General features: G+C 31.9%; 1 protein-coding gene across 1 annotated transcript; it reads right to left on the bottom strand.

The window, feature by feature from the left end:
• Positions 1 to 438: 438 nt before the first annotated feature.
• On the bottom strand, positions 439 to 24,319 carry LOC138331113 (PR domain zinc finger protein 14-like). Its single transcript, XM_069278573.1, has 10 exons — positions 24,255 to 24,319; positions 14,256 to 14,515; positions 12,105 to 12,209; positions 11,733 to 11,893; positions 10,852 to 11,125; positions 4,779 to 4,908; positions 2,633 to 2,759; positions 2,012 to 2,122; positions 823 to 977; positions 439 to 442 (listed from the first exon to the last, which is right to left on the bottom strand). The coding sequence occupies exons 1-10, from the start codon at positions 24,317 to 24,319 to the stop codon at positions 439 to 441; spliced, it is 1,392 nt and encodes a 463-aa protein (XP_069134674.1).
• Positions 24,320 to 27,117: the final 2,798 nt, after the last annotated feature.

Genomic DNA, 27,117 nt, shown 5'->3' with positions numbered 1-27,117 from the left:
AACGTTACGCTCGTAAACACATGACGTCATAATCAATGCCTACCCGCAAGGGAAGATAAATCTGTAATATGCATTTACGGAACATTTAACTGACAGTCGAAGTATTCTGACGTCTGACCCTTGACGAAATAAAATAAATTGAATTTGAATTGTCTGTGTTTTAGGTACCCATAGAACAGAGTTGCAACTCATAGAAACATTCGATATTATACAGTTTTTGTATCTTAGGCTTGTAGCCGATAAGAATCAAAACAGTCAAAGTAATCTGACATTTGAACTGTAACCTTTGACTGTGCGTTAGGTACCCAGGAACTTGATTCAACATATTGGTACAGTCTATAGTATATAGCGTTTGTATCTTAAGCTTGTAGCTGATGAAGAGTGGACCCCGCGACTGGAAGATGTGCATCCTGTGCAACCCAAAGGCTAGGTAATATATTATCTGTAAACGAGAAAAAATAATATCGTAATGTAATCTATATTTAAGTGTTATCAAAACCGTTTACTGTATAGAATTAAAAATATGAACATTACTTGTCACATATATTCGTAGATTGGTAAGCTCAAAAGACTTTTTTGACAGAAAATGGTGTCGGCCGAAAGGTATAGTAGGCCGGGTACGTATATTCGTTCTAGTAGATAGGTAGTAATCAAAGTAAGAATGCCATCAATAATAGTTGGGTTTTTTTAAAACATGATTTATATAACTTAATTAAATATTTTAATTGGAATTCATATTGCTATAGCTTTTGCATTTTATTTATTGATTTGAATGAAGTTCTTAATTGTTTAAAAATCAAGTTTTGATATATATTTACTTACCGTGTTTCGATTTGGTGTGTATTTTTAAGTTCGTATGGACTGTTGAATTCTAAGTTACAAAGCTTGCATGAGTTTGCCTTCTCCTTCACGTGCGTCCGTCTCACGTGACTGTCATGTGCTGCATGTGACGCAAAAGCTTTCCCGCAAAACTTACACTGAAAAATACGACAAAAGACATACTATAAAAAGTGATAAAAATAACTGTAAATTTGTCAAAAGGAGGCGTTATGACGGAAATTTTATCAAATGGAAAACTAAAAAAAAAATTGAAATATAATATAAACTGTTCACTAAATGTTAATTTTGTGGTGATTATCACTGATTCGGTAAACTATAAATGTAGTACGGCGTTTAAAGGCAGACTTTCCATCCAAACGGCCCTTTTGCTATTCCGAGCAATCAGAGTTACTCCCCTTCCTTCATTCTTAAGGCATCTATTCGTTTCACTTCGTAGAGGGATTTTTAATTCAAAATAACAACAAAAGAACTAGGGGCCACTTTTTGACATTGTTAAAACGACGAAGTCGTCTAAATTTGAGAAAGTATTCATTCAAGGAGAGGATCATCAATCACTGGAACTCTCTTTCCGAAGCCGTGGTTACGTCACCATCAATAAAAACATTTGAATCTCGCTTGGATAAGCATTGGGGGTAGCCCGAATGCTACTTTAATCATTAGATAGATAATACTGAACTTATTAATAGTTGGGATGTATAGTATGATTAGCGATCTGGATATATAGGCATCATGCCTGCGTCCAGTATTATTATTATTATTATTATTGACGAATTACTGACGGGTTAAAACGAAGGGAAGTAATTCTCATAAACGTCTGTTTTGAGGACATGAATGTAGTGCAATGGTGTAAGCTGTGAGATATATTTGGCTAGGCATTTGGCTGCTATAGATCTTAAGTGCAAGGCCCGAAACGGGCACGTATTATAAAATATCTTTCTTCGTCACTTGTGATTCTCACAGGGATCTGAGAATTTGGAGTCTAAGGCTTTCCACCCTTCTTGTATATAGTTCAATGTAGAATATGATTTTTATCGTTTTTTATCTAGACCTATAAAACGTCTAAAAATGGTCTTAGGGCACTCTGGTGGGTCCATGATTATATAATATGTAACTAATTCTCAGACCCCTGTGTTGATTCTGAGATATCATATATCATATATTGCAGATTTACCTTGAACGGTCTTTCTCCGGAGTGTTGCCGTATGTGTGTCCTCAGAATGCTACTGGCGGTAAAAGATTTGCTACAATACACACATTTGTATGGACGCTCTCCACTATGGACCTGTCAACCCAAATAAGTGAATATAATATGATGAAATCAATGAGAGAATTAAAGAAAGATGAGATTTAGCTACACGAATGTTTATTCTTTCTACGAAACATCAGAATGGATATGGATTGATAGCAACTTACTCAAATGTTTAAACAATGTTTCACAAAATCAGGGAAAATGTAAAAAAAAAAAAAAAAAAAAAAAAAAAAACATTTAGGGTATTTTTTCCCGTTTATGTCTACTAATAATTTCAATATTGCATTTTGAAGAAAAACTTTTGGTTATTGAAATTTTTAAAAATTCGTTAAAACTAAAACACATAAGAAAACTTTAAGTTATGTTATAGTGCACCAGTTCATATCCTCTGTGCTTTAAAATTCAAGTTAAGCTTAAACGACAGTAAGTAATTTATTCAAATAATGCGGGTAATTTGAAACTCTTTCTATAACTAAATATTGTCAGTATTTTACATTTTAATATTAAAAATATCACCAAATAATTATATATTTCAGAACTTACCCTCATGTGTTTATTAAGACTAGAACTTTGACTGAAACTTTTGCCACAAACACTACATTTGTGAGGTCGATGTTTTTCATGAACGTGTAATATGTGGATCCGGAGCCGGTCTCTCTTCTCAAACGACCTGCAGAATACAAATATATACTTCACGTAAGCCTACGTGATGAATGTTGGTTGTAAGTATTTGTAAGAAAGAACATTATCTTAAGAATGTATTCTTCTGTGGTTTCAGTCCCGTTGAAGTCTCGTTTCGACATAGATAAAAAACGTTATGAGATTTTCAAATACGATTTATCAATATCTGTAACATGTGATCTGTAGCAAATTTTGTCAAAAAATTACAGTTCTCTTTTTAGTAGATTTTATTACACAGCGATTTTAAGAAATGGCCCATTTGTCGGCCATTTTGAAATTGTGTCTTTTTTGGCTACCGTTTTCCCATTCCTTACTTAAATTGTTTTTACTTAAATCATCACCTCGTCAGCATTTTCAGCTGTATCGAGTTAATTTTTTGCTGTAAATCTTCACTGGGTTCATGTTAATTAAAACATTGAACATTAATGTGTGAAATGATACACTTTTGTCACTTTATTTCTACATTTAATGGTAATTTGAGCACTTTTATTTTTTAGTCAAAAATATTGAAAAATAACAAATATTTAAATGGGGCAAAAAAGTAAGCACACGGAACCCCCATTTTTCTGCCTGATTTAGAAAGAACAACCCTTTCCCTATTGATATGCAAACTATTGACAAAAGTTTAATACCAGAACTTTTTCTATAAAGGGTTAAATTTGACAAAAATGGCTGAAAATGGTTCATTTTGGAGCTCAAAATTAAGGGGTAGGGGTAGCATATGTTTTTATTTTGAGAAAAAAAATACTGTTATTAATCATAACTGGTATATTTTTAATGAAGACTTCTTGAAAATAAATTTTACAAACATCCATACATATCAAACACCTCATTAGAGAATTATGGCTTTAAATTCTAGTGCATGTGGTCAAAACGACTAAATTCCAATAAAATCCACTATTTTGTCATTATGGTATCTTTGAGTGACAATAGCTCAAAAACGAGCACACGGACATATGTTTTTCTTCCATTTTCTTTCATGGTATGAACTCCAAAAATCTATATGAGAAAAAAAGTTTAATACAAGAAAATTTTGACTTCTCAGAGGTGTACATCCTTAATGTTATTTTAATCATTTTTGTTAGTATTTACTTCAAAATCTACATGACAGGTAAATAATGTAAACTATTGCATACCTAGTTGTGTATCATTTGTGCAAAACATAGGACATTTGTTCTTATCTGAACTTGCTCTCAAAATGTATGAGAACTTATTAACTTATTCCGTCTTAACATACAGAGTTATTTCCCTTGTGGGTATGTATCCATTGTGACATTATTATTTTGTGGGCGCAATATTCACGTCGATTTCACCGAAAAGTATGACGTTGCGCTCGCAGGTGCAATTCACGTCGATTTCACCGAAAAATATGACGTTGCGCTCGCAGGTGCAATTCACGTCGATTTCACCAAAAAGTATGACGTTGCGCTCGCAGGTGCAATTCACGTCGTCGATTTTTTGCGCTCGCAAACACATGACGTCACAATGAATACCTATCCGCAAGGGCACCTAACTCTGTAATATGCAAATACAGGATACACGGTAAAATAACTATGTTCATTACCTTATACAATATAGCATATTGACTCGATGTTTCCATATTTAGAAAATCCTTTGCGAACTTTACTGCCCAAACGCTGTCATCTTCAAGGTGGCTTCGACCAATGTTTTTTCAATAATTAATATCCTTATAAGAGATTGTTTTTGACATTTGTTAAAGAAACGACATATCTAATATAAAGACTAAGAACTTTTGTTTCGGTTCATAAAGTGTTCTATCGCCTATGTATAATTTAAAATAATGACCAAGGGCGATATAACACCATATGAACCGATACAATGGTCTATAATTGATATATATAACATTAATATTGCAACTTACATACAATTGACACAGCATAGAACACTATTAAACTATTATGTGGAGGACCCATGCTCATTTCCTGTTATTTTTTTTTTTTTTTTTTTGTTAATGATGGCAAGGATATTATGAGTTCCGGTCACCTACCTTGTACACAGATGACAGGGATATTTCCGGTTGCCCTGGTCCACACATTTTGTATACTTCAAATGCTTGTCTCTGTAGTACTTATATGCAAATACTTTTCCACAGCGTTCACATTGATACCCTTCTGCAGCTGAAATAGACAAACCAAAAGTGAAAACTTGAGTTCGATTTCAATTCTGATCAAGTTTCTGACGGAACACTTTGATGTGAAATATAATGTTCATAAGAATGATATCACATAAATAAATGTTACCTTCAATAATATTTTGAAAACATTTCTTTTACCATAACGTCATTTTTTATATTATATTTTTAAATGGACACTATAATCAAACTTATTTCATTATTTTGACACTAATTATTTAATTGTGTTTCAATCAGTTTGGTGGTGATCTATTTTCGCGGTTTAATTTTCCCTTGGAAATACGCGAAAATTCATCGCACACGAAAAAACAATTGCTTACAGTATAAAATGTGGGTATAAAATTATTGAACTTGGTATTGTTTCATTAAATTATGGAGTTCTCAAACTCATTGTTCGTACGATGATGAAGTGAGTTGGAAAGCTAGATATTCAGTAGATTACGTGATTAGAAATATACACATGTATAGTGTTATTGTTGTTGAAATATTTACAGATACTTTTAAGCCTCTTTCATAAGAAATTAAATTAGATCAGTTTTTCTTCTTTTCAAAAAGCATAACATTTACAGTCAATGGTTTTCATTATCATTTCATCAATAATAAAAAAATACATGTTTAACAAATGAAAATGTAATCAGTTGGGGTTTTTGTCGGAATAAATAGCGCAAGCATCATTTGTATTTATAACATTCCGTTTCTAGCGTTCTAATCTCAATGCCAATGATTTTCAACATCATTTCATCAATATAATAACTACTTGTGACAAAAGAGGGGAAACAAAACGTTCAGGCCAACATGGCAACGATGCATAAAGGAGAATATATGACTGTCATTGTCAAAGACGGCAGCATTTTATTGCCCGAATCTTTAATGGATTCCGAAGTCGTGACAAAGCCATTTTAGATCTAGCCAAGAAAACACAGGCACAAAAGTCAACTTCTTACCAGGGATAAAAACTGGACGTTCCGTTGGGAATTGGGGTTTGTAGTTAGTTTTAAGGCCCGCCTGTAATAGGGAGAGTTAAATCTGATATTTTTTGTTTTATCACCGGTGTGTGTTCTTTTCCTTCAAACATCACGGAAACGCGGACGGTAATTCCTGTTTATGTGGAGATAAGCCTTTGCTAAGCACGCTTACGTTCTTCATCATAAACGCGACCAGCAAACAAATCTATTCATTAAGGAACTTCCAACGTCTCTAATTGGAGGGAGATTGAGTGTTGGGGGTACTAAATCAGAAAAGGGATTTATGGGAAGGGGATGATCGTAAAACAAACACTATCATGACGGAGATCTGAATCTCCCAAGCGTTTGGAATGTGCGTATAATGGGTGCGGTAAAATGAGGATTAGTGGTGAGATATTAAGACGGTACCGGCGTGCAGTAGGCCGACATGGCGCTATGTGGAGTAATTGGTGTAACAATACGGCAACAGGATCCTCTGATTTACAGCACTGTGCATATAATACAGCCAGCCAAAAGACTTTATTAACCTCCACTAGGCACGTGACATGCCTCTAACATGATCATTACTGCATGTCGCCATCCTTGTTGCTATATACCATTTAAATGTCTTTATAGAGTAAATTTAGTACCACGTGCTTGTCAAATAGCTATAAAATGTCATTAAAACTAACGCTTCCGTGCTCCAAAAATTTTAAAATACTGCGGATAAAAGTTGTTTTTTCTTGAGTATTCTTGCGATGGTTGTCTCAACAGGGACAAGTCCCCATACTATCTGAGACAATTTACCCTAATATGTCAATATCCTCATAGCAAGCATGTCAGCAGGCTTAGTACTGTTACCGTGATGCATGGCAATTCTTGGAAACTTGAATGCCGTAAAGACTGTAGCTAGTTGACATGTTTGGGAGTGCTAGAGTAGGGATTATTGTCAGAAAATCCGATTTTTATCCTAACCTGGTTTTGTTTTCTATGTGGTATTAAACTTACTGCAAGCGTCGTAAACGTAAAATATTTATAGATGCTGCGGGGAAAGACACTGTGCTTAAATGCAGATGTACTTGAAATTTAGAGGCATGTGTATTACAAAAGATGCCCCCTCAGATACGCCTTTGCATGATAAAGATGGGGATAATGTTATGTTTCAAAGTCTTTTAACTTTGCAATTCTAGCTTGGACGAGTGTGCAATATTATATTTTGGCCAGAATGGTTTTCCACGTTATAAAGATATACTGCAAAGGACCTCTTTCACGAACAATGGAATTTTGCCCACGAACCGATTTTATTGAAATTACATGTAATATGTAGCAATATAAATGCAAACCCTTGAAATACGTTTAAAAATTCAAAAGGTCCCAGGGGCCTGTGCTATGACCAAATTAATGTTGCCCAGTAGAGGTGTATGACAGGGTTCCCTTTTTGATCCAAAATGGTATAAAAATAATGTTTTATGTCATAAAACTGTATTATTTTCTGAAGAGTATAAATAATTACATATAATGATCACAAATATGTAGGCAAAATGGGACAAATAAAATTTTGGCTACATTTTAAAAACAGAAAATATCGAAATTTTGGGTCTTATTTTCGGCCATGTCAATTATTAACAATGGTGATTCACCCACTTCCAGTTTGAGTGCACAAAAAAATATTTACTAAAAAGTTGGCTCATTACCTGAAGTAAATATTATGAAAATTTCAGAAAAATTGTGGACCGGTAAATTTGTCGTTTAAAGGTTATAATATAGCATGGTCTATTTTTGGTAACGTTACATAATGTTCAGAATATGCTTATTTTGGATCATTTATCACGAATCTAACGGTGTCAACATTAATGTATAATCCAATACTCATCTGTAACGCTTGATATGATTTCAAATTGATTTATTTAGTGATACTTTGTAGAAAAATTAAGTTTTACATAATCAAAATTACAAAACATTTGGGTGTTTTATGACCACAATAAGCTGTTTTGCATTTAAAGTAGCTTCATTAATATGTCCTGTTCTAATGATTTATTTTGTAATTATAGAGCATATTTACAGTGAAGAGAGTGATTAAAATGGGATTCTGTAACTGTGTGGTTTGAGAGGGAAGAGTTACCAGGTTACACGGGTCATGTTACAAATCTACAGTAGTTCAATTATTTGCAGGTCTAACACTTCTGATTAACATTTATGTTGATTCATGCTAAAAAATGTAAATCTCATCACTTTAACATATCGTTTTAGATTTTAAGTTTATTTTTTTTCGGGAAACTCATTGATGTATCATTTCAGATTTAGATACATTAATGGCAAATACTTCTTTAATCTTGCAAAATAACTAACTGAATGTAGCAGTTTTAATAATGAAAATAGACATTACCTGTAAGTAGATCATCAAAACTTGATTTATCTTTATTGTCAATAATCATATTTTGAATTCCATGTTAGTATTATTATATAATTAGAAAATTAAACAGCTTTACTGAGTAATAGACACAAAAGAAAGGCTTCGATCACAGTACATGAACATGGTGTATATCCCCGTGGTAAAGAGTGTGTGGCGATGAAACCGTTTTATTCAATACTATATAAACTGACTTTGAGTTTAGAATTATATGCGTTTTATAAGTAATTGTAAAGTAATCCGTATGGACAAAAACATCTTTAAACATCTTAATTGGCGGATATGGTATTAATCATACAGAGATAATGGAGAAACAGTCAAACAGGAATTGAGAGTGTCTGATCAAACTGGAAATCATTTAAATGCAGTGTATTGCATATACTTTATGTTACTTAGCTTTGTGTCACGTATAAATTTATTTATTTGGATCCCCCTGACATGTATAATTCATGTTGTGATAACCAAATTTCTTATAAAATCATTTTTTTACCTGAAATGATAAACCTTATGCCATTTTGAGTGATAGTATGATGTGTTTACGATACACAAAGCTAATTATGAAAAATAAAACTGTGGACCTCAAAAACTTTTGACTGTTTCAGTAACCATAAAAGATGCTGTTATTTTTTTAACTGAAAAAAAAATTCTTAGTTAACTTTTATGGAATTCATGAAAATTCTAAAGAAAATTTAAAAAAAAAACCTCGAAATCTTCAAACTTCAGTTGATTGAACACAAATGTTCTGAACAATCTAAATATTAAACTGCTAAGAAATACTTATATAGTAAAATTAATACATTTTTGAACGAAAAAAAAATCATATATCAATTTGTCTTTGTTTTCTTAAACAAAAACTTGTAATGGTGTGATTTGATGCCATTGCCAACACTTTGAAAGCACAATATTTTGAAAAAACAACAACATTATACATATATGCACTAATATACGGGATGTGTGAAAATTGGTAAAAACTTAATTCTCTTACATAATAATCTACTCCCACCCATTTTTTTCTAGATTTTATTATTATTTTACTTTATATGCATTTCAGCTGTAAATAAAAATAATATTTCTGAGAATGCAGTTGCAATCATCATCTAGCTTGAAAAGTGAATGATAATGCCCTAAATATTCCGAAATACTTTGTTATTGTGATTCAATATTTTGATTATTCTACAATATATAGGTTATAAAATCATATATTGATTTAAATTTAATGTAACTAATGAGTATTAAATAAGATTAAGAAATTAGTTTCTTTGTTTTCTCAATTTTATGATTGAAAAGGGCCGTGGTGCAACCACGGTGTAATACTGCTAAAAATAGACCTTGCCTCATTAAGACCTTTAAACGACAAATTTACCGGTCCACAATTTTTCTGAAATTTTCACAATATTTACTTCAGGTAATGAGATAACTTTTTAGAAAATATTTTTGGTACACTCAAACTGGAAGTTGGTGAATCACCATTGTTAATAATTGACATGGCCGAAAATAATTTCCCAAATTTCGATATTTTCGATCTTTAAAATTTAGCCAAAATTTTATTTGTCCCATTTTGTCTACATATTTGTGATCATTATATGTAATTATTTATACTCTTCAGAAAATAATACAGTTTTATGACATAAAACATTATTTTGATAATTTTTTGGATCAAAAAGGGAACCCTGTCATACACCTATACTGGACAACATTAATTTGGCCACAGCACAGGCCCCTGGGACCTTTTGAATTTTTTAAGCGTATTTCAAGGGTTTGCTTTAATGTTGCTACATGTAACATTTAGTTTTAATAAAATTGGTTCGTGGGCAAATTTCCATTATTCGTGAAAGAAGTCCTTTAAAGTTTTAGGATAATATTTTATCAACTTGTTCTGGAATATAGATATTATTATGGCGATGTGTTTATATATCGGAAAAGAGGTTTTTTATGAATGATTCTTTAATCTCATTTAAAAAGACTACAAGGCTTCAGATGATTATCAGTAGCGTGATTTAGGAAGCAAATAACCAGTATCGACCGTGTTTGATAGAAATGCATGAACTTTAAGAACATTTTGCCATTCTATAATTATAATTGTTTTTCGCTTGTGCTATTATGCGCACTGAAACACATTCGTTCGATGATAACATCAAAATAATTTGAAGATATATGCTATTCGTCTAATATCAGCCCATAAAAGTATGATATATGTATATGTATGAAATATTAACATTTTACAATTATTTTTTAAGATCCTCCACCGCTGACAGAGCATACACTCATCATTTGAACAATAATCGGTGTTGATATGTGTATATATATGTTTAATTAACACAAACAATACTAAACGACAATTAAATTTTCACGTGATGAAATTAATCATTTTTATCATTTTTATCTTGGAGTAAAATTAGAAACTCAAATTTGTCAATGGTGGTGATTGTGCAAAGTAAGTAACCTTTGCAACTGGAGAAAAATACTAAGTCGTCTGCTCCTGTTTTTTGATAGGAAAAAAAAACCAATTTGTCCGCAGTGGAGCATCTTTAACCATTTGACCGAACTAAACATTTTCCAAAAGGCATCAACTTACCCTCTTTCTCCCCTTTTGTTGCGTTTTGGACTTCGATGGACTCTTTCATCGTCACTGGTATGCCCATAAACTGAACGTACACATCGCTGTACCAAACCAACAGTTCCGATCCTATCGGTATGTCTTTGTACACCTCGTAATATATGCTGTCGTTTTCCTGTACAACTATGACATTCTGTTCCCCCGTATGTCGAGCGCAGTTGACGTAGGACATCCAGTTTCCTGTTGCCCCGCGACCGTCGATAAAGTGACTTAGCTTCCCGCCTTTAAAAATCTATAAATAAAAGCACACAGAAGCATTATATACCAGTATATATTTATGGTATATATTATATTATTATATACATGTTATTTGTTATTTATATCCTTTTTTAGAAGAACAATTGACAATAACTTATTATTTGCAGATAATTCATTACTACTATAAACTAACATTTTCTTCAATTTCAAAACAAGTTCGCAAAGATAACATTCACGAATTCGAAAAAAATGAATGGAGATTTCTATTATATAAATAATGTAGATATTAATGTGCGAAAATAAGTTTTCGCATTTGCACTTGGATCGCCAAATCCGTGCGGAAGTAAATAGCACACACACAAAGTTGGTTTACAGTATAGAAATGTATAGCTGTAGACATTTCTATTACAAAATAAAATTTGCTAGTATATGTAGGGTGAATGACTTTAGGTTACTATCAATCGAAAATTTAAGGTAAAATCCATTATAGAAATACACGACAAGAAAATCTGGCATACATGAATGATATAACATCTATTATCATTTTTTATTGTGATTATTAGGATATGGTGTATTCAAAATATTAGTGATTATGACAATTTGGCCTATATCAGAATCAATAATTATAAATTCAGACATACCTCCCACATATAGCTGTTATCATCAAAGGATTTTATCTCACTAGTGTTTACGACCTTGCCCTTGAAAGGCCCAAATCGCGTGCCTTTTGTGAGAATTTCACGGCGTGAAAATACACCGTAGTGTATGATACCAGCGAAGGTTGTTGGACAAATGCACAATTCTGAAATAAAATATATTAAAATTAGGTTAAATAATAACCTACAGACCGAATTCTCACAAGAGTTGAACGTGTATATTCTATAGAACTACATCGTTATCATCCTGCATATCGAACATTTTAAACATCTCGGTCCTCATCTTTTTCCAAAAAATCGACATGCGTAAGCCCCAGTCGAGATCAGGCTTATAAACTGGGATAGAGATAACTTTACCTTCAGGAAGATCGTGAGGTGGTGGATCCGTGCGCGATAATTTCCACGTACTGACTGGAAAAGGCGAAGCCATGCCGTTATTCTGTGATAAGATTCTTTCGATGCCTAGAAATAGAAAGTGTATGTTTCAAGTAGATTTTTCTCATTTTAATAATGAAAATGAAAACGTCGATTTCGAGATACCAAAATGAGGTGGATATAATACAATTAACCATCGATTATTCCCGCTTTCTGGTCATTGTGACGTCATAGTTACGTCATTATTACATTTTGGTCTATATGGCATCATTGTGTTGGCTCCATGTAAAAATAAGCATATATTATATATGATTTAAGAAAATTGTGAATTAAATACCTGTATATCGATACAAGATATAAATAAGATATATCATTTATAGAGAATAACATCTCAAATACAATTGGATTATCAATATATTATAACTTTATAAAATCGAATAAGAGATAATTATCCTATCTTTGTTGCTACATATTACCTTCGTATTCCGTACAATTAGCAGTTTTATGACTATCGTTTATAATAACCATTTTGAAAATTGCCCGTAAACTTCAATTGTAATTAATTTCTTTTTATGATTGTCTTATAAATATTATTTGTTATACCATTTACTTACCACGGAACTACTTTCATGGCGAATATCTTAATTATATCGCTCATTTTGTGTATTGATTTGTAATTGTATTTAAACGAGCGTTGCAATAGGTTCATCGCATCAACGACAAAATGCACCTTTTAACATACACTGACCTAATATAATATTCTATGTGATAAGCCTTACATGATTATGTGATTTAACATCCCCATCAGGTAAAAGAATCACAATAGACTCGTTTGTGATTGGTCAGATCTAGGCCATTGACAACACCGTGTTTGTGGCATCTACATTGTTAACTATTAATTTACAGTCTGTTTCATAAAAGTACCTTTACAAACTTTAAAGATATGAGTAACTATTTCAAGCGCCACGTGCTATCTGATCGACAGCGTCTAATTGTTCTCGGGGTTTAACATAAGGGCAGGTATAGTACATCTTTATCATCCACGAAAAATAATCAGATTATACAAATTTATACCTCATAAGACTAAACAAAAGCTTTAAGGACGTCATACATTATGAATACACTGCTTGGAGATTCATAAAAGCACGCGAGGATATTTTATGACGTAACGGACTAGCCTCAAGGCTTTCGAGAACAGTTCTGTTATCTATAATGTTTTGCTTTAGATATGAGAGTACATTAATTATCCAGAAACAAGGTATTGGAATATTGTTGATAAACAGATTTTGTATTGTAAGAAGGTTATAAAATAAATAATGATGTAGAGATGTTTCCATTGTTTTATCAAGTGACGTGAATTAAACATAAGACCATATGTATTAGGGTTTGTTTTCTTGAACATTGAAGATATCGATGTGAGATACCAATTCTCATTAAAAATGACTGAATGATGCATCAGGGAAATTAACATTAAATCCATTTCTATGCAACATATTTAATATTTGATAAAGATATCTGTTTTTTTTTTTTTTTTTTTTTTGCAAAAATTTCCATTGCTTCAAAGCATTTTACAAACAAAATGTCGAATGTCAAATATAGGACGTTATTTTAAACACAACAATTACATTTTGATAATGTTAGCATCGCCATTGAACATATTTCATCTAATAGAAAAAGTGTAAACTAAATATAAAAACATTAGCCTTCAATTTTTGTTTCTTTTTATATATTGGTCACTTCACTCGATCATGTCGTGTACAAATAAATGTCTGAATGTTCAACGTTAACATATAGTAGCAGATATATTATTTGAAATGTAACATAATAATTATATACATGTAATATACATGTAATGACACCAACTTTGTCCAAAGTATTGGACACTGCTTATCCAGCTTTATTCCTTCGGCACTCATTTCATTTTACGTTTTCCGTATCGCTTGTTATTTTTTGGTCAAATATTTGGCGAATTTCTACCTAATCGAGGAAACTAAGTTTTAGCTATTACAATAAACCATCTTTTCCAACTTTTTAGTCGTTATTTAATGGAAAGTAATCATGTTTGTGGTCATGTGATCGCCACACGAAAATTTCATAACCGTGACACTAATCAGGTAACTTTTTTTTACTTACCATGACTAATCTCTCCCACTTTAAGTCCGCTTAGCGCATGTGCAGGTGTGCCATTACAGGTGTTTATCGGATAATAACCAAACAAGACGAAGTCTAGATCTTCTTGTGTGAAGTAAAAGCCTGCGGGACGTTGTTGTGATGAAGCTGATGGGTAGATTCTGTTGGAGATGTCCGACAGGGCCTTACAGTTCATTACGGGTGGACGGTACTGGGGCATACACTCCATACCGATGTGTCCCATGGGGGACTGGAAAAATGCACTGCAATAAAACAATGTCATTTGTTAAACCTGTTACCTGGACGTAGAGATTTTCCAATACCTAAATAGATATTCATTTATTATATTCATTTACAGGATATTGTTAACTTACTTATTTTGGCGAAATTTAATTTTACCGCAAATATCTTTTCGGGCGCGTTCATGCAATGATGCATTGGTGAGCATTAGTCCCATTGTTCAACAGGTGATTAGCTTAACGCACTTCAACGGCAATTTTGAAATCAAGGTAAAATCATTTCTTGTGATTCAATCTTTACAAAATTTGACAAGATTCGTATGAACTCTATTCTTTACCCATGTACTGATTTTAATGAAAATATGATTACAGATTTTGCAGCAAATGAGAAAAGAAAATTTCACTAAAATTCACTCAAGCTAACCAGCCTTTGGACAAACGGATCATTATGCTTAAATATGATAAATGCTAACATATGTACATTTACAGTACATGAACACAAACACGTTCGTTTGGTTTTTTTTTTTTTTTTTTTTTTTTTTCGTTTTTTCGTTTCGAAGCATTTTAATGCATAGGGTATGTGCATACAATGTCACCAATCGTAACGATTTTATGCATTTATGATTTATGATTTATTCTTAGAATGTTTTTTCTTTGTGCTACGTTGTCCAGTTGTATATGTTTATAACAGCTACGACATTATAAATGAATTATGCAACGGAGGTAGAAATAAATACAATTCTTTTACGAAAAACATTTTTAGATATTCTGACTTATTTGATAGATGAAAATAAGCAATGTTTAATTAACCATGGGCCTATTTCTTTCCATCAAACAAGGCTTACAAGAAATTCCGCAATGTGAGTTTTAACATTGAAATGCTCCCGAAATGCAAAATATGACCAAAACATCAAGGACATCTCAAAATATCAATACATATATCGAAATAAAGTATAAATGCATCATCGAAAATATGTATCTTAAACAAACAAGTGTTTATACGTTACATGTAAACGGTTAATAAATGCCATTGCTACTGGTTTCATGAAGGTCAACGGTAAAGATGACTGATGTCTGCAGTTTAATTTCAACAAAATTTAACTGATAAAAAAAAGTTTTCTTGAAAAGAGCTAATATTCTGCCATCAGCTCAACTACAACCCTCCCCTCCTAAGTTACGAGTTTCAGATATATTGTAAGCAGTTACTTTTGGTCTACGAGTTTTCTGTTCTTTTTCCGGCATTGCCTCACCTTATAATATTTCCATATATGGCATAATTGAACAATTGGTAAATAAAACAACTCATTGGCCAGATGTAATTTTATAGCTTCAAACTGATACACTCACGAATAATTAACCCTGTGTCTATAATGTCCGATTAATTGAGAAATCCTGACAATTGTTGATATAAAATAGCAATGTCGTACTCAATTAGGGCATTTATTTAGTTATTAAGCTTTGTTATATTTAGCGAAGCAGATGGTGTGTGACGACTGCGGTTACGGTTGAATTGGCAGACAAGCACGCACAATACTAACACTAGTGAGATAGATGCTTTATTTTAATATCTAAATCATTCAAGAATTGTTACAAGAGCCCCGCGATAACATAATTGATTCGAACTTGTACTTCACATCTTTAAACAATAAAACTAGAATATTTATGAATAATTCACTGTAGAATTAGTGCTGTATGTGATCGTTATCGTAGCTGAATTTATTGTCAGTGTTTCAGTTGTAATGCGCTGTATATTTCTACACGTAGGGTCATATAGCATTCAGGTGTATCATCATAATTCCAATGCTTACACATCCGGACCCAGTTTATCACCGACCATATCGGGACATTTAGCCCGGGACAGTAACATGAAAGATGCGACACATCATTTTATTGCCTTGTAAAGGCCATGGTTGTGTAGCCGAATCAGAAACACCCTTCCATTGTTAATAATTAACGTGGTGTCTTCGTATTTAGATCTCTTGCATAGAAATCCATAGTAATCGAATATTTATCCTGACTAGGGTAATATCACTGTACGGCATATATATAGTGTAGGCAGGAGTTGACATTTTTGACGTAATAAATGCGTTGATTCCCTTTTTCTTCGTAATATATTATAATTACATGTGCTGAAGAACGCATGCATTATTTTATTTTAAAATAAAATTATGAAATATCATGGACGTTTTTATAAACAAAATCCGAAAATTCAAGTGTTGATATTTAAACGAAAAAAATAAGAAGATTGCGATACGTTTAAAACGAGAATTTAATAACACATAATATATATCACAAGTTATTACCAAACGTAAGGATTGCGATATATTTTTATCCTTTCAAAGAAATTTTGCCCATTATCTGTATTACATCTAAATGTCGCGAGTGCTTTGTTTTTTTTCGATATTCGAGTTTTCAATAAAATCAGCGAATTTTCGAGAAATGTTAAGAAATTCATTAACATATTTAAGATTTCTAGGAGTCGATGAACCGCTATTCTGTATTTGCATATTGCATAGTTATCTGCCCTTGCGGGTAAGTATTGATTGTGACGTCATCTGTTTGCGAGTGTAATGTCATTTTTTTTCGGAGAAAACAACATGAATTGCGTTCAGAAAACAATGACGTAACAATCGATACCTACCCGTAAGGGAGTTAACTCTGTGATATGCAAGACGGAACACAGTAAATAGACATGTTTTAAAAGTTGAATACATTAATCACAACAAATCTAATACATGTAACAAGTGATACTGTGATAATTCAAAAACAGCATTCGTTTAGTATCACACAAGGTACTAGTAAAAATAAACCAGTAATCGCACAAATCACTCAACTTTTCATAATGTTTATCAGCTACAGTACCCATGTGACTATATCTGTACCCAGCCACACCTCATTAACCAATCAGACAATAAGTTACTTAATGGAGTCGCGGAAGATGACGGAGATATAGCGGTAAAAAGGCTGTATACGTGATAGATAATATAGTGCGACACTTTAATTATGAAAAGGCCTGTCTTTCTCTGCCTTTTTAGTGTCGGTCAGATTGACTTGTTTTATGATATCCTATCAAAAGTAATCGAGACATTCAGAGCGTACGCTAGTCATATTGTCTTTTCCCTTAGTGCTTAGGTTTTTTATTTTAGGTGATCGCTCATGATGTACTTAGCTGTCTGGTTTTCTATATGTCATGTAACCTCGGTACTCTTTATGGTATACTGTAATGCAGTATAAATTTTGCGGATGGCGTATAATCGCTTTATTTGCGTGTTAAATTAAATGAACGAAGTAGAATGTGTAAAATATTTATAATTTCAATGACGTTCCTAAGCGCAAAAGTTAACCTTGAATATATTCTGTATTGGACGTCGCGAAATATTGAAACATTAAAACCATATGAGTTTATATTTACTTTAGATATGGTATTGCAAGAAAAAAAGTGAAATCTAGCCTCAACAAAAATGTTTAAAGTGAGTATTCGGGCAAAGAAAACCAGTCTAAAAATTATACTGGATACATTCCCACATTTTTTACCGACTTTAGCAATCCTTGCCCGACTGTTCACTTTAATTTTCAGTAAAAAATTATTAAACCAACACGCTAATATACATTGATACCGTATTACGGGTTATTTAAGCGGTTTTGAATTATTGCAATCTGGCACTAAGCATTATATCAGCCATTTCTCAGTATTTCATAGATCAAAATTTGACGATTACGTCAATGACCCGAGATATCGCTAAAATATCATCCCCGCGAAAATACATGGCTTTACGGTATCAGATGGTAAAATACAATTTATTATGTTGTTATTTTTTTTAATCTTTTTACACATTCAAATAATTCATACCTTATTCAAAATAATGTTTGTAATGTTTAACAAAATATGCGTCATTTTTGTGAGAGATTTGAAAGTTATTTCCGGCAGCTCTAGATACGTAAACACCCCTATTAGCTTTATGCTGGTTTTATTTTCTCCATGATGTACAGATTTTTGATGTTGGTATCGCTCATTTTATGACGCGTACTTTGATACCGTAGCCGATAAATCCTTAGCTCAGGATAAATATCTGTCCCTCCTATAAAAGGTAACCGTTTTCTGTATCTGTTATGATTATTATTACCGGTCTCCTGGGGTACACGCGCCACGCACGCGACAGGTTATCTATCGCCTTGCACAGCGTACTCATGAATAATTAACAACGTTTTGCTAATTATCATTCATCTCTGTTAAAACCCCAGGAGAGGTCTTCACTGATAATGTAGCTGGTACTATCTCAATGTGCTCTCCGCCAGAACTTCTAACTTCATTTTTTATATTTTGTAAATAATATATATCCTACCCTTCCTCTCCTTTTTGTTAACGCTCGATTGATGTCAACAAACGCGAACATTTCTTTTATGGAGAATCAAACTGTTGTTTAATTCATTGGTTGTATTTCCTCTATGTTTCGAGATGTTACTGTTACTCGTTTATCAACATTATGAACGCAAAGTGCGCCCTACGTAAATTGCTTTCACTCACAAGGTTTTTTTACCTTTGTTAATCGAATTCAATTGCACATTCCTACCTGCATACCATTAACCCTCAAATTAATGTAGTGATGAAAGTGACATTATTACACATTTAAAAAAATTGGAATTTCGTTTTACGAATTTGAAATCAATAACATATATTTAACAAAATTATTTCAAATACATGGGACATGGTATGGTCCTATTCCTCTGTTATAATGTAGAACAATATAGACTACAAGCCGTTATGTAAATCTTGGCAAATGAGAACTTTTCTTAGACACAACAAGTTAATAGCTAGACTAGTTAGACAGAGGTCTCGAGTTCAGTTCCTAACGGATATAGTAAATACATTTATATATCATCCTGTAATCTTTTACGGATAATACAGACTTTAATCCTAATTAGTTTTATCTGGTAAATAGCCATAGTTATTAACATTTTGTAATTAGTAAATATACTACCAAACATTAGCTCAAACAATTGAATGACATCAGACAAAAACGCTTCACAGCACATGGATTTATCGTTGGTTTATTGTTATCCAAATAACAAGGCCATCTTTAAATTAATTCAATAAATTGGTTGATGCTCCACCGCTGACAAATGGTATTTTTTCACCATCAAAAACAGGAGCAGACGAATAAGTATTTTTCTTCAGTTACAAAAGTTACTTACTTTACACCATTACTACCATTGAAAAGTTTGAGCTACTCATTTTACTTCAAGTTAAAAATATGAAAAAATAATTAATTGCATCCCGAAAAAAATCAGTTGTACTATATCCTATATGGAATGAAGTAATGATTACGCATGCACCAAAGGTGAAATAAAATATTTTATGTTATTTTTGTGTTAATTAGGCATATCTATACACGATTAAACACCAATTAGTGTTCAAATGGTGAATATCATTTATGCTCTGTCGGCGGTGGAGCATCTTTAACAAAAATAAATATCATCATTATACATGTATATGTATATGAAACTAAAAAACATTTGAAAAAAAACCCTGATGCCAACAGAATATCTAGTCTGTAGTATATCTTACAAGATACTTCATTGAGCTGATTTTTTTTTAATTTTCAGAGTCAATTACATTTATCACAAGTTCAATAGCTAGATAAAAATGTATACAAATAGCAGTGCGATCATGTAATTTACATTTAAAATCAACATTTTGAAAACTAAATTGTATAAGACATTTTTCATTAGACAAATGAAAATATTTGTTTAACTATATATAAGCATTTGTTTAAAGTAATTACGTTATTATGCGTTACTAACGACGTCGGAACTACTGAAACTAAATTACATTCAAGCATATCAAACAAATAAAAACAATGTTACGAAGGGATTTGGTGAAAACGTTTTAAATCTTAAAATCTTAACCGTTCCCTTTATATAAAACATAAATTGTCTAACAATTATTATTTTACACCATAATTATCAATTCATAATTATTTAGAAATCTCTTGATTTAAACATATTGTCTTTTTGCCGTTTTAGAGTTTACAAAAGACATCGCTTAAACTCAAATTTGAAATTGAAGAAATATATCCTTACTTTATAATACATTTGTATGATAAACTTTGTTCGTTCATTTTTTACAGCCGTCGGTAGCCATCCTAATATGAATGTAATTTTATATGTTTACCATGTCACAGTCTTACTCATAGATCGTATTAAAAAATATCAAATCAAATTTTAGATGTGTTTTGCACTAGCTTGAAATTGATGTCCCTAATAATTGTAATAAAATCTGGGTGGTTTTTTTTTTAACATCGAACTACAGAATTAACATCTTCGTCCGTAGACGTATATTATGAAGGTGCTATTTCATACTGGTTTTCGCCTCATGTTAGAGATCAGAAAAAGAAATATAGAAAAAAACGGAGTTTTTTTTTAATGGCCGTACTGTGTATAATGGCAATAATATAGTAACTTTATATCACACATAGCCTGCCACGTCTTTATTAATGAGAATAAGAATAAAGTACGTATGCTTATTGTTGTGTAGGCATCGAACCGAATGTGTTATTGTCATCCCTGTCAAAGATTTTTATCATTTCCACGCTACTTTATATAGATTAGTGTCGGTCCGTATAGGTATCGATAGCATTAATAATTTTAATTATCTTTTTAAAAATTTATGAATATGGATGGTTATTTATGTATATTGGAGATAATGATATTAATAGAGCTACGTTTAAGTAGGATAAATAAGACATTTTAAAACATACACGTGTAAAATGAGACAATTTGATATGAATACGATGATAAATACGGCATTTTAACCACTTTATCCAGCTGTTTCAACGGTAGCATAGCTCCGGGCCAAAAATTAAAATAATCGTCTAAGGTCCAAACAATCAATATACATTAAATGATATATAAACTATCCAAAATGTTGGTCAATTGGCATGATTCAAGTAATTTGATTACCAAGATATTGGTATTGAAATTGTTTTCTTTGATATATAGTATTTACTGTAGTCTATTTATTAGTATATTCGTAAGGAAATTATTTCATGTTGATATAACTTGTCAATCTTATGCTAAATTATCGACAACAGACGCTCTATGGATACGCTTATTGATAATGGTTGTCAACAAATATATATCCTATCTTATATCAATACATTTGTAAAGTAATACTGTAAAGTTATAATCGGATCATTTTCTATAATAATTACACTTTGGCGTCAACGAAATATTAATTTAGACTTCCTTTTTACAATATTTATAAATTGTATTGTGCACTTACATAAATCTAAGTGAAAGTGTATAATACACTTTTTTTAATGAATAAGGTTTTTTAAATCTATATTGCTAGTATATATACATATTGCCATTAAATAAATGGCATTTCAATTGCATAAAACATTATTTATATTATTAAATTACATTTTGTTATCTTTTCAAATTATTCATAATTTTATTAAAGCAATATGGCTGAATTTAACATAATAAAATACAAAAAAAACTGAAACCCTGAGCATTTTTCAATTTCAATAGTTTTTATCAATAGAGTTCAAAAGGTATCGAACAGTAGTGAACGCTTATGAAACTGCCTGTGGAGAATTATTAAATGTGTGATAAACATGTGATATTTCGCTCAATATATCTCTACATCATATCTATCATAGATTAACTTATCTTTTCACAGTACTTTGAGAGTATATTTTAATGTAATTGTAAGGTATTCGTTTTCGGGTTTTGAAGTGAATATATCCTAAAAATGCCCCGTTATGATTCATGTACTATGTAATTTACATGTAATATGATGGATGCAAGCATTGAAATGCCTCTTAAGCCATATTTGATTTAAATAAGATAGTCCACAATTTATAGATTATGAGATGGTATTTTTGTATATACCTGTTCCAAAGGAAACATATAATATCAGGTGTGTGCTTTTACCATTTATATCCAATAAGTTTAACATGTGTTTGATTAAAAAAATCACTATTTGATATTTAATTATTTTTCTTTTCATTTGTAAATTGATAATCATTAGAACTAATGCTGTAGTAATTGTATTCGGAGATGCATTATTATTTAGAATATTTACTCTCAAAGAGAGTTGAAAATTATAGAGATTATAATACTTTATTTAATTTGTATGTTAACATTATAACAATGTCATTGTTAGCTGGATTTATGTGCATTCCGCGTGATACATATCATTAATATACATTGTTGGCATATATCTTTGTGTATGTTTTCAAATTAATAAGATAATTACATTAAGTAAATAAATAAGAAAGTAACATACTATTATAAAATAATCTCTATCCCGTTCACTTGATATGAATTAGAATCGTTCGTGTATGCTTCACAATCATTAATCCACCGAAGGAATTCACATTAAAAAAATCTAAAATATCTCTCTCTATCTCTTTCCCTCTCTCTCTCTATCTCATCCCCTATTTAATAATTTATATTCACATGCACTCGTGCAACACTTATTTCCGTACATCTGACCCGGTGCTGCATTACACATGTTCCTCCTTACGTAATGGTGAACAAAAGCAAAGCTGTGCATTTATTAACGACCCATAATTTTATAGTTTTTGTCAAACAATAACTGCAGTATCTAACATTTTTAAGGTGGATGTCTCAAGCCTGTAATAACATACGGCAAGCCTTAATTTCTCTTACGCTCACTATGTATAAGAATTTCTTAAATTTTGCAATGCTAGGATGATTAAAATCAGTTTTTTAACTTTAATAATCAATCTTTACGCACCAAAGAATGTATGATTGTCTGATCAAGCTCCTTAATATAAGTTTCGCTTCAGTGAATTCAACTTTCTGCATTGGTTAACATAATGCACTTTGTAATTACGCACAGAAGGTGTTCGCTGCGATTTTCTGAAGGTGCTTTAACAGCAGTAAAATCAGTAACAGATGATAAATATGTTTTCAGGGAAATAAAAAGATACCTTTAAGATTATTGTATGGCTTATCAAAAGGAATATGTAAAACGATTAGGGCATTATCTGAGCATCACTTGTAAATTATTGAGATATACATGTATTACCAATAGTACCAATACGTCAAAGGCATCGAGATTATGTCTTCGAATCAAATAAAATACCTTGATATGAAAGTATTTGTTCAATGAAATGTAACACACAGTGATATCAGTTTGTGCAAAATGGAGGTTTTGTTTAAAAAAAAAACACAAAAACACTTAAATATCATGTTGATTCCTGGTATGAAAAACACATCATCCGATATATTCATTTAAAAATATTTCCCACATATTATCGTCGAATTCTAACGGATGTCTTCAAAGCAAAAGCTACGGGAAACTGATCAGTTTACGCTAGGTTCAAAGCATAGATATAGGTTTTAATAACACAGATCTTATTGTTAATATATATCTAGGGGATACATGATGGTACGATTTCGAAATCTTAATTAAGAAGTGTAATACTGGAATATAAGGTACAGAGTACATGTTGTGCAATAAATATGGTATTGTCAATAAACAAAAATATGACATTTACTTCAAATATATTTCAAATGACTAGTGATGTATCAAACTTAAATGTTATTTAATGCTAAGTTGGCATACAATGCAATGATCGTAAAAACGAATATCTTATGACATGACACTTTCGTTTGAAGTATTTTAAATGACTTGTCGGGTATCCAACTTGAATGTTATTCAATGTCAAGCGGGTACATATTATTATATCTATTAAAAAAAGAATTTATTACAAAGTATGACACTTACTTTTGAAAGTCTGTGATCTGTTCAATAGAGGGATAATAGTTGGGCTGTAAAGTCGACACATCCATTTCTTTATGTCTTCTTCTCTAGCGATTCGAGCTTGTTTAAATTTGTTAGCATAGCCATACTGTATTTTTATAAATTCACATTCGATACATCCATACTTTAACCAATCACAGACCTGTTATGCTAACACGGCGAGAAGACAGACGTAGGCGCGCATGCGTGGGAAATTATCAATCAATTTTCTGCTCATTAAATCTTTCCAGTTGCTCACTACGGGTCCTTGTGATGAAAAGGTGTTATCGGTATCATTTCTTGTCAGAGGCGGGATTTAAAGCTGATTAAATATGCCATGCCGAGGCTGAGAGGAAACTAATGTCGCACGAGGTGGAACCAGAGCGCCAGCCAGCTAGATCTCTGATGGGCCTCGACGCGCGTGCGGTTAAGGATGAAAGTTTAATGACAATGGTTAATAAAACAAAGTGTACAAAGTAAATCCTTTCCATGGTTAGCGTGTTAGCGTAATTCAATTATTTCTTGATTATATGATATTTAACTTTAACGAGGACCGTAGTTTGGCAAGAGCATGAATGCCTTCTTCTTTCGAATGGTGTCGCATTTAGTAGAGGTGATAGTACAATCTTGTTAGTCCATGGTGGTCATTAAATGAACAATAAAAGATTTACTAATTAAGAAAATATCAATATATTCAGTCGAGTATATCTTTATGCTTTTTATCCTACTTATAAGTATGAAGATGTTATATTTTTGTGACAACATACTGTTATTTGTTTTCTTGAAACCTATTGGGACAAATCTACCTAGTTGTTCACATAGTACATATAAAAGTATAGATTGGTTGTAGTAAGTATTTTTTTTTTAAATATAGCATTGTAAACACGCAAATCAAACTGTCAGTACATATAATCACATATAATCATTTAAGCCATAGTTACTGTTATTAGTATTATTTTTCGCCATATGATGAGTATTAATTCATTTAATTTTCTTTGTAGCGTTGGGTTATATCAATGAGGGCAGTATAGTGTGGTCGTTGATTCTAGATGCACATCAAAAGACAAAAGTTAAAAGTCACGATAGATTAATCTTCGCACAATCATGGTTAAACCACATTGCCCATCTCCCCTCTTCGCGTAAATTTTAATTTTTGAAGTATATGCTATAGATAGCACGATATATATTGTACAAAATTAGTTGTAACGGTTATGATACCGTGAAAATATATATAGTGATACCAGTTTGTAAATATCGGCAGCGTACCAATTGTACTGGGTATGACAATATATCTGGTATATCATTACATGTTCGTTTTAAATCATATGGTATATTGCGACCTATACACCAGTGCGACTCACATATATGACCATGTATCTTATATATCATTGAATACTCATATTATTCCATATTAGGACTATTTGGCTTCAACGATTATGCTAAGGTTTGGATCCTTTCATTCTGTTTAAAAATATAGGGCGATTCTTATCTGGAATCATGGGATTTCTTGCCTTATTTTTGTCTTCTAAACAGTTACTGTACAGTTCGCGATGGATTCAATTTCAGTATATTGGTGGCCATATTCCTTTCCGCTAAATTGAATACCTGCGAATACAATGAAAACAGGGATAAGAAAATTTGTATAGAAAATAACTCCCTCGCGAATTAGTATTACAGAAAAGATCGCGAAATGTTAACCCGCAAAAACAGTTTACAGTATTTAGACAGAAAAATGTAAATAAATCATGTTATTTGCATAGTGTCTTTTAAATATAATTATATATTCAAAGTCAAAGAGAAAAACTAGTCCAATATTTTTTTACAAAACGAATAATTATAAAATTTATTAGTTAATGATATTAAATGCTCCAAAATACTCATTTCGTAAGACATCAGTCACTGCTAACTTGCCTCAATGACAGCAATGGATCGTAAATGAGGCTATATTTATAGTATCCTTCATCACTTCATAGGCGATGTTGGTTAAGGTGAACATGATTAGTGTTTGATTACTATTTGTCCCGTAACGATAAATCCATTGTGCTCATTAGAAGACAGAGAAAGAGTGAAATGAGATTGTGGTGGAAAACAGATGTTTCGTATGAAATGAGCATCGCAGTGATAATGTGGAGAATTTATTGAAATGTCAACCTCGACGAACGCGATGACCTGTCGCAGATAACTATCGTGGAAGGGAGATCGATTACAGCAAGGATAATAAAAACCTTGTTTTCATTGAGTCTAACATATAATTAGACCGATGTGTTGATACTGCATATTCACACACAATGATAACTTCATAATTCTGATTGCCTTGAATGTTTTGTTTGGCATGGTCCATTCTAAATGAGCGATTTCATTTTACTATTTACTTGTTTAGTTGAACGCAGTTCGAAAGAAATTTAAACAAATGATAATTGACATATGCCAACAAAATACAAGAATATTTACTCAACGTCGTATTTCTTATAAAAAGATAGCATTATAACTGTAGAGATGTTTCTGCGACAAACAGAGTGATTCAAAAATTATGGTATTAAGCGAATTGTCTTTTTTAGTTCAAATTTCTTTGTTTGGTTTATGATAAGAACCTACTTTAAATTAATATCAAATCAATATAGTCTAACGGTACACGTATAAGAAAATTAGAAATGTTAATCAGATTTTCTTAAAGAATAAAATCGCCTTGCGGACGTGAATCTGTCATTCCCTATAAAGATAAAATTACTTAAAATAATAAAATATCGAGCATATGCTAGCTACAATGAATCGAGCAGGTTACTCCTGTGAAAGGTCAAAGCGACCATATGTGAGCAGTAGTTACAAACTACATTGGTATTGTCTACCG

The sequence above is a fragment of the Argopecten irradians genome, chromosome 9 (assembly GCF_041381155.1).
Source record: "Argopecten irradians isolate NY chromosome 9, Ai_NY, whole genome shotgun sequence".
Classification (NCBI taxonomy): domain Eukaryota; kingdom Metazoa; phylum Mollusca; class Bivalvia; order Pectinida; family Pectinidae; genus Argopecten; species Argopecten irradians.
This window is presented reverse-complemented; position numbering and strand designations above follow the sequence as displayed.